The sequence below is a fragment of the Pundamilia nyererei genome, unplaced genomic scaffold (genome assembly GCF_000239375.1).
Source record: "Pundamilia nyererei isolate P.nyererei 1_Seehausen unplaced genomic scaffold, PunNye1.0 scaffold00052, whole genome shotgun sequence".
NCBI lineage: Eukaryota > Metazoa > Chordata > Actinopteri > Cichliformes > Cichlidae > Pundamilia > Pundamilia nyererei.
Window position 1 is genome coordinate 330042 of NW_005187453.1, and position 12456 is coordinate 342497.

General features: G+C 40.0%; 1 protein-coding gene across 1 annotated transcript in view; it reads left to right on the plus strand.

Annotated features, from left to right (window-relative positions):
• Positions 1–12456, plus strand: part of cacna1c (calcium channel, voltage-dependent, L type, alpha 1C subunit) — a 193946-nt gene that overhangs the window by 139740 nt on the left and 41750 nt on the right. The window contains exons 11-12 of the mRNA XM_013910923.1: positions 8472–8562; positions 11964–11990. Coding sequence (XP_013766377.1) covers positions 8472–8562; positions 11964–11990 — 118 coding nt within the window. The remainder of the gene's footprint in view (positions 1–8471; positions 8563–11963; positions 11991–12456) is intronic.

The following is a 12456-nucleotide window of genomic DNA, read 5'->3' on the forward strand; positions in this document are numbered from 1 at the left end:
GTGTGACTGAATTATTGATTGGTGGTTAGGATTAGCTGTGTCAGGATATGGTAAGACTTTGGCAAAGGCTAGCTGAAATGATTTCCTCCCAGATGCATCACAAGTTTGTCAGGATAGATGTGGATGTGTCTACACTACATTTATTGCTCTGTCTATAAGTAGTGAGCTTTTCGTAGTTTCCTTCACACTGTTATGGCACAGTCATTAAATGAACAACTGACGTATGGGCAGAGTGACTGACAGACCGAGAAGATATTAATATTATCTGCTTGCTTTGGCTGAGAATCATCCTGAGGATTAAAACCTGTTTAGATATTAGTGGAATGTGTCAGACTGCAGCTAATAGCCTCTGGGCCCACACTGTGACACACAACAAACACACACTACTGCAGCTATGCAAAATTAACATAGGAACACACACACGCACTGTAGGTACACCCTAAGGAATTTGTTTACTTGTGTTTTGACAGAAATTTACACACACAAATTAACACCTTGTCTCTCTATACAAACACCTCCGGAGAGATGCAGCCACACATGGCTCATGTCTCCTCAGGAATGCACTATATTTCCTTGGGAGGGAAAGTAGACACTGGCCTCTTTAACCTGGAGGTTGGAGCTCAGAAGTTAGACCTTGAAAGAGGGACAATAAGAAAGAGAGGCAGTGATTTGACAAAATGCATGTCTGTTGTATTCCTGGACATGTACCCTTAGTATAAACAGTATGGACTGTGAAGTATTTTATAAAGGCTTGGAGCTAAGCTTGCTCACACTGGTAGTGGATGAATGAATAATGAGGACTAACCACGAAGAGACAGAGCGTGCATTCTGCTTACATTCTGCGCACAGCCACGCTCATCTCTTGAAAATCACTGTGGTTCATTCTGAGAAAACACTGATGACTGCCAAGGGAAAAAAGAAAGAAAGAGAAAATCTAATGATGATCTAATCTTTCAGGGAATATCAAGAAATTAACATGGTCAAATGAGCAATGACCCAATTTACATGAAAATAAGGCACAACACCCCCGTGGCTAATCCGTAACAAATCTGCTTGTTTTCACCTGTTACCACTGTGCTCCCCTGGGCCAATCAGTCTGGCAAACACACATCAGCAGTCTCTTAGATAGTGTTTTGGCCCATTAACAAACAAACAAATACAGTATGTGGCCAATTTTGAAAATGTCACATCAAAATATTATGATTTTTTTTTTTTTTGCTCTAAGTTTTGCAAATTCTGCATCAGTGATATATTTTGCAGTGTCTGAACAAGCCAAATATGGCTGTAAACCAGAACCTGTAAGTGTTTGCTATACAGTAAACATACACACATATACATATTTTCCTCAAATAAATCTACCATGCGATCTCTGAGGATCACTTAGTTGCAAGATTAAGCCTGTGACATCTTCTAAACAGTATAAATTAGGCCATTAGATGTAGATGATTCAACAAAATGATTAATATATATGATACAAAGTTCTCTATAAGAAAGATCAATCATCGCTCTCTGTTTGTGAAGGTGAAAAATCAAGTCACTTGCTCTGTCTATTACTCTGCCTCCCCTCTCCCCGATGGATGGATCCTCTTGTGGGAAGATGAACGAGGGCAGTTTGTCCCTGCTGCCCAGGACATTTTGCATCAGCTCATGCATGCACAGCTCACATAAATGTGTGTCGTAAGAAGCGATAGGAGACTCAGAGAGTAGAATAGATGAAAAGGGGAAAGTAGATGTTCAGACAGTGTTAGGACTGCAGAGTGTACACGGACTCCAGACAATATCTAGAAAATCAGGTTAGGGGATTGTCCGAAGTTGCCTTTTATGACATGTGGCACACAGCAGCAGCAGAGGTTTGCTTCACGTGCATTACTGCTGTAGATAGTCCTGAGCAGGGTGTGCAGAAGTCACATGACACCCCATGGACTGCCTATAAATTCCCTCGATATTCACTAGACTTGCTGTTCAGGTTAAATCAGCATCATCGCTGGACAACCCTGCTGTCTCATGATGTTCTAACATGAGGCTCCCAAAGAAGATTAGGCTTGCAGTGCAACAGGGCTGCACTAACATCATATTCAATATTATGGATATGAGAAGTTGATGATGTCAAGTATAATATATGTAAAATATGTGTGTTTTCTGTCATCTCAAGGGCATAGTCTGTATGCATGTCTTCCGTGCTGTTGCTGTCTACCATCTTGTTCTTGCATGCTGTCATCGTGTTTTGTTGTCCTTGCTGTTTGTGTTAGGAGTGTCTCCAGCCCACCTGAGAAGCAAGACCAGTATGCATGTCTGATCCAGTCATTCTCCTGACTGTCAGGATGGTGTTTGTGTATCCTCTGTGGCGTTGACATGTGCTTCCATGTAATTCCGGTTGTGATTAGGCCTGTGTACACCAAAAGTGGTTGTAATTACATTTGGTCTACATGGCTTCTGTTTGGGATGCCTTCTTGATGGTGCAGTGATACAGTATATTGCATCTATCCTGGAAATGCACCGATCCCCTAAAGATTTGTAGAGGATGTGACTGCTCTGTGGCTTCCCGCTGTGTGGAGTAATAAAACAGAAATTTTCAATTTATCTTGCAATGCAGTCTCATCCAGGGATGTCAAATACTGCCGTTTTGTCCGATTCTCCTTGTCTGAGATTGATACGCAAAGATGTGTCCTACAATAAACACAGAGCGGTGAAAGATGTCCACATTAGGACGTTTGAGTTGTTGTGGTGAAATAAATCACAGGTTTGTTAACCAGGAGATCACAGCCTCCTGGTTTTCAGTCTTGTTTTTTCTCCTTTAAACCTGCTTTTGACGTTAGTTTTCACTCGCTGCCTGTTTAGGTTTAACAAAAGATTGGAATTTGCGATTTAATGCTACACCTTGAAAAATGTTGTATTTGCCCAGCATGTTTAAATGCAGTGATATGAGGTCCTTTGCAAACATTATGTGACAGACCCAGTGCTCCATAGCACAGATACCAAAGGACAGCTGATTATCTGTGAGGTGTGCTGGCACTGAAAAAAAAACCCCAGCAGCATTTGATGCTGTGGGAATGATGCTCTAATGTCCATTTTACAGTGGCGCCAGTGTTATAAATGTTGCTTGCTTTTAGCTGCTACTGCAAAAATGGTTTGATAGATCTTACACTGTGACATGGTAAATATGCATTTCACTTCAGGAAGGATTTTTGCTGTAAACCACAACTTAAGAAATCATCTTAAAAACAAACAAAATAGGCATGCTGAGATTATGTTTCTCAGTTGGCTTGGAAACACTATTGGTGTGTCCCCGGAAGAGGACCTAACTTCTTGGAAGTGGATTTTAAGAGGTCTCTAGAAGACAACCAAACTCTCTGGCTTTCAGTATATTGTGGGGCAGGGGGCCCTCTGATAGTCATCAAGGTGTTGATTTTGCTCTGAAGTTCATGCTGCTTTTGTCTGCTTCCAATATAGACAGTGGTAAAGGTGCTAATACACAGAAGGTATGGTTATCTCTCCAGCTATCCCCTTTGCAACCTGGCCGTTTGGGCAGGAAACAGTTGATTTGGTAACAGGCTTTGTTTAGTTCCAGAGTCAACTATAGCTCAGCGAGACAGTGTATCCTGATTAAAACAAAGACTGGCTGACAAAAACATGCAGGGAATGGCTTTTAGTTAAATACTGCTCACTAGTATCTCTACATTTACTGGTAGGCTTTCCCTTTTGGCCTCACTGGACAGTATAAGAAGAAATTCCCGGGTTTCCCACAATAGAGTCTTTGTCTTAAGAGTCTCAACTGCCAAAACTCAAAACTTCCAAACCCTGTAACACTTGTTGGATGAAGGAATCATACCCTTCCCAATCAACCAGAAACTGGAGAATCCGATCCACCACAGCACACCCAAAATGCTACAGACAGCATTGGCCGAATGGTCACCCACCACCCTGCCAGGTCAACGGAGGGCTAGCCAAGAGGTACAGAGAGCTGGAAGATATGGGATTGATTTGGAACACATGGAATGGAGGATAGATTTTTATGGAAGCAGGTAGTTTAAGGCACACAGCAGAAGTGCCAGTCTTGCATGCTTTCATTGCTATCTTGTTCTTACATTCTGTCTTCTTCTTTTGTTGTCCTTCCTGTGTGTGTTAAAATAATTTCTAGCCTACTTGAGAAACAAGACCAGTATGCATGCCTGGTCCAGTCATTCCACTGACTGTTAGGATCATGTACTGTATGTGTCTGTTCTTTGACTTGTGCTCCGATGTCTATCCAGTTTAGGATTAGGCATGTATACATTAAAATGTTTTCAGTTGTAATTATTTTTGATCTGCAGGGCTTCTGGTTAGGATGCCTCCTTAATAGTAGAGTGATACAATCCCATCTGTCCTGGAAACACACCAGACTCCTAAAGAGTTTGTGGAGGATGTGACGAAAAAGAAAGATGTTCAGGCTACTACTCTGTGGCATCTCACTATGCGGAGCGAAACAACAGAAATTTTTCAATACACTTTGTTCTCAGTCACCATCTCTTTTTAACCTGCCTTTTTACATTTGTTTTCATTCGCTACCTGGCTAGATTTGAGAAAAGATTGTGATTTGGGTTCAAATATGTACCTTTACCCAGCATGTGGAGATTAAAAGATTAAGCGGTACAGGAGAGAAACAGACATGAGTGATTTTGTGCCAGTAATGCCGGTAATGTTAGTACTCTGTACCTGCAGTAATGAAATGAGGTGTGACTGCAAAGAGGGAATGCCATTTTCCCAGAAGAATTCATAGTTCTTTGTGCGTATTTTGGTATATATGAGCATACTTGTGTGAACGCTTCATGTTAGTGTTTGTGTGTGTGTGCGTGTATATTGGTCTGTCTTGCTGAGCCGTGCTCTCTATCCCCAGGTAAGAGCCATCATTTTCTGTCCCTGCGTGGAGCCGTGAAGAAAAATGCGGCTTTCCTTCGTAAGGCGTGTGCGTCTGTCTGCATGGTCCAGCACTAGTTAAAGCTTTACTGGATTCTAGACATGCAAGCAGATTGCAACCTCTCTGCTCACCTATACTCCCCACTTTCCGATGCCTCTCTTCCTCCCCTTTTTATCCACTCCCCCTCCAGTGGAGTAAGCATCTTTCTCTGCAGCCTCCAGAGTGGGGATCAGCTGCCTCTCAACACTGTAAAGTAGTTTATTCTCTTCCTTACCCTTTTTCATGCACCAACCACTGAATGATGATTAAATATGAGGGCCATATATATGAATATCCTCCGACAGTGGAGACATGGAATTTTCCCCCTGATAACTACCCCTGCTGCTGGCAAAATTGCATGTCTTTATTACATTAAAATCTTTACAGTGTTTCATGGCCCTTTAAATTACTTGAGTACATCCAAAATGTAAAAAAAACAAAAAAAAACAACCTCAAAGTCCAGGGAATAGGGATACAAGGAGAGAAATAACATTACTGTGCTGAGATGAAACAACTTTTGTAGGAAAGGATCTGCATCTGCCTGACTTGTCTGAAAAAATAACAAGAGGATGTCATCACAGAAAACAACTGGAGTGATGGTTTCGTACCACACGACTCATAAAAAACACTGTTCTTACTATTGTTAGTGATGTCAGAGTCCTCTCCTTGGTTTTTCAGATTCCTTTCCCTAAAGTCCCCCCGCCCCCCTCCTGCATCACTATTAGCCTTGCTAGCTGCAATAATGAAACACAGTGGAGAAACAGCTTTGAAATGAGAAATTTAACATTTTTATAAAATCAAATTACCAAAAGCCTGCATGAAAAGATTTGTGTTGTCATTATTAAGACAATGATACAAAGTAGAATTCAGCGTCTTTTGGGGGGTTTGTGTGACATTTTAAATTAAATATATTTTTCATTTTTGTGACTGGAAATAAAATCTGTTTTAGTTTGCTGACAAAAACACCAAAACAAACACTAGACGCTGTCATAAAAACAAATTGTTGTGGAGGATGCTTTTTTTTTCCCAGAAATAGCGCCGTGAGTTCATGTTCAAGCTCACCAACACATGCCAACACTTTCTGTTCTATCACTTTTCTGTCTTCCTGTCTTCCCTCCTCTGCCCCTCCTTTCAATACTATATGTTCCTTTTCCTTCTTCATCTCCTTCCCTGTCTCTGTGTCTCAGGTCTTTGGGGTTTTACTCTAACAATAGGCATTAAACTAGTTCAGCGCTCCATTGAGGGGAAGGCACCAGGCTGCTTTTATATTTGAAAGGCTTTTAGCCTCAGGAGAGACCAGAGGGCCCTGAGTGCTTTTAACTAAGTAGCATAGCAGCAGGTGGCACGTGTCGAGGTGAAGAAACACACAGCGTGTTCATGGCAGAGGTATTCAAGTTGAGACAGACCATCGTGATCTCTACAGCACTAAACCCGTTCATCCCTAACCATGTGTCAAAGTACAGTAACCTAATGCACTGTTCACTCACTGTAGCTTACTTTGACACATCATTGGGCTTACAAGCCATCTCTTGGGATAACCACATAATGCAAACAGATTCCTTTGGCTCAGAAAGATACACTCACTGGCCATTCTGATAGGTACACACATATCTAATCAGCCAATGACAAGACAGCAACTCAATGCTTTTAAGCATGCGGGCATGATCAAGACAACCTGCTAAAGTTCAAACTGAGCATCAGAATGGAAAAAAATGGGGATTTATGTGACTTTCAACATGCAGTGGTTGTTCTGTGCTGAACAGGTTAGTCTGAGTATTTCAGAAACCTGCTGATTTACTGGTATCTTCCTGCACAACCATCACTAGAGTTTACAGAAAATGGTTAGAAAAAGAAGAAATATCCAGCAGCAGTTCTCTGGGCTGAAATGCATACTTACATACATACTTTGGAGTAATTTTCTAAACATGACTTCATGACCTCGCCTGGTGGATTTCTCAAGTTTCAGTAGCAAATCTGCACAAAAGACCAACAAAATGCAGGAATACATGTAACTGGACTTTTTGGCCCAGAATCAATGAGTAAATGAAAAAGATAATCCCAGTCAGAATAACATTATTAATATCTTCTTTTTTTTAAAATTGGGGTTTGTTTGCAGGTTTTTTGAGAGGGTCGTGGTTAAGTGCTGATCATATTATTTGGTTTCATGCTGTAAGATCATTTGCACCAGTAGGTTTTACTGAAGATATCTTATTTTAACAAAAGAGGCATTGATATTCATATGCAGTACCTGGCTCTGGTGCCCAGAGGGTGTTACAATAAGTGTTTGAGGTGACAGTAAGGGGAACGCAGCTCATTCCCGCCAGCAGGCAAAGACTGACAGAAGCAATAAAAACCAATGTATCACTTCATATCAATCTCTCCAGCAGCCATCCCCACATTCTTTTCTCCCCTCTCTCCCGCTAACCATACCTCCCTCAGTGCCTCCATTACTTTCGCCCTCCAATCCTGCCTTTCTATTTTCCTTCATTTTTTCTTCTATTCCATCCTTACCTGCCAATTTATATTACTCCTGCCTAAGGACAAAGTGCCACATTTGCAGTGTACTTGTGATTTATATAAACAAAGAAAAAGCTTTCCACCTGTTTGCAAATCTGCAAAATTATCACTGCGGCGAGGAGTAAAACTGTACTTTTTGTTTTTAATAGTTTGGTTGTTTTTAAAGACCAATCCCCTCCCCACACACCATCTGTAGACTACAGATTGACATCTTTTTTCCCCAACTCTTTAGGTCTTGAAATCACAAATAGATTTTTATCAAGTTTTAATCCCCTCAAAGTAAAGCAATCCCCCAGCTTGAAAATGGAAATCCTTCTAAATAGCCCCAATGTTGAATACCCAAAAGTTAAAATCGAGCACAGAAATGGTTGACTAATTTCAAAAATTGTGGCGATGTCAATAAGCATGCTAATGCTTCAGCTTAGTTTCATTCACCACAGCAGCAATTGGCAAAATTAGAATTAGTCAACCTTTTCCTCAAGTGTTGTGTCTGTGCTACCTTTTTAGCTTTAGGCATTAAGCTGTGGAATTATATTACTTTGGTTTAGCACCACAAACTAACAAGGTTGCAAGGTTTGTGTCCCAGGATTCCTAACTGGCAACTTAGTGTGTAATTAGTGTGGGCAATCAGTGCAAAATTTGGGAATGGTTTTATTGACTCTAGGGTATGTGTGTAGCCGTGTGCCTTAATTAGCAGGATTGAATAATGCTGACTTTTTCATACCTATACTTCAACAGTGGTTTTAATTAGCTTGTATGCTGGTGCAAGATAACTCCGATAAAGATCAAATGTTTAACACCAACCAAGTGTCCAGTGCTCCTCGCTACCTGAACACTGGTTGCACTTTGTAGCTCTCAAGTGTGTTGTCTTGCACCTGTAAAATTCTACAGTGTTTTCCGTTGCATAATTATGATGTCCGACCCATTTCTCCTTCTGGTTAATTCATCTCTCTTTCTGTTTCTCTCCACATCTGTCAATTTTTTTTCCCTTTCTCTGCTGCTGCTCATCTCTGTCTCTCAGTGAGCATGCCAGCCAGCGAGAATGAATCAGTCAACACAGACAACGCCCCCGGGGGAGACGTAGAGGGTGAGACCTGCTGTACCCGGCTGGCGTAAGTATCTCACCGTCTTTCACAGACACACCTTTTCTCCTCCTTCTTTTCCTCAGCTTTCTCACCCATCTTTTGTCAGGTTTAAGGACAGATTGCATCCTGCAGTATTGTGCATGGAAGAATTGCCTCAGATTACTTATATACTTTACTGATCTCACAAGTCTGTTAGACTACAGTAGCACAAAGCTGTCAATATATTCCACATGGATAAAGTTCTGTTAGAGTAAAATTGGATAGATCTGAAGGGGAACTAATCAGAGCTGCTCCTGGAAGTGTTTTTTTTTTTTTTTTAACTTGCTAGTTTATTAGTAGTGCTGTGCCAACTGCCCTTTTTTCCACTTTCTGTCGGCAAACTGTTGCTAAGCAAGAAAATTGAGGGAGCAAAAACTAGTTGCTAGATCGCAGTTCCAGTTAAAAAATGATTTTAATCTCGTTTTATGGTTGTTTTCCTCATATCACAATTATGAAATGTACTATTGCTATCAGTTTGCGAACTAGAGGTTTATCATTTGAACACAGTTTTTAAGTTTATCTAGTTGGGTAGTGAGTGCACACAACTGCTACACATGGTACAAGGACAAAGCCAATCATTGCTTGGGAGCTAATGAATTTTGAAAAGCAAGACATCCTAACTACATCTAATAGTATTCCGTCTTTATTTTTTCTTTCATCTCTCTCTGAGTTTCCGTTCTCTCCCTCTCTACCCACTTTTCTGTGTTAGCTGTTGAAGTGCTTTCTTCCGCCCCTGTGGGAGCTCACAAACAGCTGACTCATTCATTCCCGCTTCCCGCTCTGCTTTCATTTTTTACATTATTCAAACAAATGTGTTGCTTTCTTTCTTAGACACAAGACAGCACAGGGGCCGCGACCCCAGCAGACTTATTTCAGTACACACATGCAAACACACCTGCATAAAAAACTGTTGCTCACGAGCAGAAATGCATCACACAGAAACTTTAATCTTAAATTTAAACTGATTCACTCTCAACCGCAGGAGCGATAAGGCTAGTTGGCACACGTGGATGGCACGCTGTTGTTTATCTGTAGTCTCACTGTCCATCTGTTATTTCATCTTTGTTATGTTGTATGTGTTTATTTGTGATCTGTCAGGCTAAAATAAAAAAAAATAAAAGGGTATGTTATATGTGAGGCTTAAGCTGGAACCAGAAATGAAACATGGAATAATGAAATGCCAAATAAATAAGAAACCAGCAATTTGATACTTACAAATGAATTTTGTAAGTAAACTAATTTTCTATTACATTTCACGACATTACTTTTTTTCTTTTTCACAGTTTCTTTTTCTTTGTTGTCATAAAGTAGTAAAAAGGTTCTGCTCTTTTGTTCAAGAACACAGATGTCTCTTTCCTTTACTAAAATTTATAATTAGACAATTATTTGATTGGCTATGTTGCCTCACTTTAGTCACCACTAACCTGTGAGGACATGCAGTTCTGGATTAAGTTTTTTTTAAATTAAATATTATTATTGGCTACGTAACGGTTTTTCCAACTACTCACGTTGCCAGTCAGTGTAATAAAGATGATGTATTGCAATACATCCTCATCCCAGGCACTACAGGCTATGGACATCCATGCCATGAAGCTCCAAGTGTACAGTATCTGTACTGATTTTAATGCCAGAGGAGGTTTGGAATTCTGCAAGTGTTGAGTCAGCAGGGTGTTGGTGACTTTTGCACACTACACACCTCCGCACTCGTTCATGGTCTGCCGCTTTATGGCTGCAGTTTCTAAATTCTCCCAGTTTGCAATAACACCACTTTTAGTTCAATGTGAAATATCTAGAAAGAAAAATTTTTTACAAGCTCACTTGTTGCAACAGTGGCTTTCTATTATGGTACCATGGTTGAATTCAGTGATCTTTTTAGAACAACCATTCTTTCACAAATGTTTTAAAGGCAACCTGCATGGCTAGGTGCTTTTAATTCAGAGATTAAGATGTGTGGCCAAATACTTTTGTCCACATAGTGTAAGTGGCTGTGGCTAAAGTCATTTATATCTTGCTTGAACTTTCATTTGCTGATTTGGTTTCTTTTTTTAATCTTGGACTGTGTTTATATATTTTAAACTATATTTATAGGCTCAGGAGTTCTGCTACTCCAGCAGTTTTAACCAAACCGCATTAGCTGATATGCTAAGGATTAGACGGGTCAGAATATTTAGGAAATAAATGACATAATATTTGTTTTATTATGTTGTTTTCTTGGCGATCAGTAATGCCCTTGGTGTTACCATTCATAACGTTTCATTTAAATTCACATATCCAGAGAATGATATGTAGTGTACCCTGCCAGGACTAGAAATATAGCCCCTTATTCTTTCTCTGTGAGATTTCAACAAATTTGACATGGAGCATTCCTCCCAGTATTCCGGAGGAAAGACTTCAGAGTATGTCAGTTCTTCTTCACATCGGCATGGAGCTGTTCCTCACAGTACAAGCTACTTTAGCACCCACTGGTCTCGTAATCAAGACGGACACATGAAGACAAGAGATGTGTGTCCTATCAGCTCCCATATCCAGCCAGTCAGTCAGTTTAGTCTTTTGTTCAGTCAGTCAGTGAAAACATTTCATTGCTTCGGTCAGTGAGCTCGTCGGTTTATTTATCTGCTTTTACCAACATCAGAGTAGTCAGTGAAAACAATCCAAGGAAAGTTTCATGGGGACCATAAAATTTTCAGATCTTTTTAAAAATGTGGATATAGTTAAACTAATCGTGGTCATTCAGCATCCCCACAGATTTGTGATCAAATTAAATATTTAAAGTCATAAATTGAGTGATTCTTTTTTTTTTTTAGTTTTATTTTTTAGATTAAAATTTTTCCACCATGGGGACTCTTCTCTCAAAATGTCTTCCATAATCTCTTGTCCTCAGTTATCCATGTTGTACTTTTTCCCGTTACAGTGGTGAACAATCAACAGACATTTTGTTACAATAATAAATGACGTTTCTTTTTCACACCAGGATTGATTGAAGGAAATTCAAACTCGCAGTTTGCTTTCTTTTGACTGGATGCCACTGTATGTGTGTTTGGGGGTGATTTGTTCAAGAGAAAAGCAGGAAATATAACGGCAAAGTGCATTTTGTTATATTGTACCCAAAATCTGTTCCCAGTGGGTGCATAAAAATGGACAGGCCGTTTTTTGTTTTTTTTTTGTTAAAAGCAGATATGTTCTTTGATCATCCTGTGGAGAGAATCAGCAGTTTTTGTGCTTGCGTATCGGGGAATGTTTGAGGTTGATCAAGAAACATATGCCAAGACATTTGTGATAATAAGGGAAGCTATTCCCCTTTATCCCTCTCAAATCACCCCTTTCATGTGCACCTGTCTATATGTGTGTTATGTGTGTATGTATAATCCATTCTGTTTTCTGTGTTCCAGAATTAGGATCTCCAAATCCAAGTTCAGGTTAGTACATGTTGTTTACCATAGTCTCTTAATTCACCTGCTCTAATGTCTCTAATGCTGTGCAATTTAATTGGTCATTGGTGTTTTTGTGTGTGTTTGTGCCTGTGTGTGTGTGTCGGGGGGTGTTTGTGTACAGATGTGCAAAAGGAACACAGGCAAACATAACCTTGCTCTTTGGAGAAACTGTTGCGAATATGTCGGTTCTTCTCTTGCAGAGTTTGATGAGAAGATCGTTGCCATGGTTATGTTTGTGCAGTAAAATAAATTTATGGTAACAATTATTTAAGCTTAGCATAGTAGTTATCAGACTGCAGAGTAGCGGACAGGGGAAAAATATAGAGTGAATGAGATGAATGAAAATGGAAGATAAACAGACAAAAGTTTTGGTGGTAATGTTTAATCAGAAAAGTAGATTATTTCTTGCTTGGTAGTGATGTGAACTGTTGCTTAAATGGGGTATGTCAAA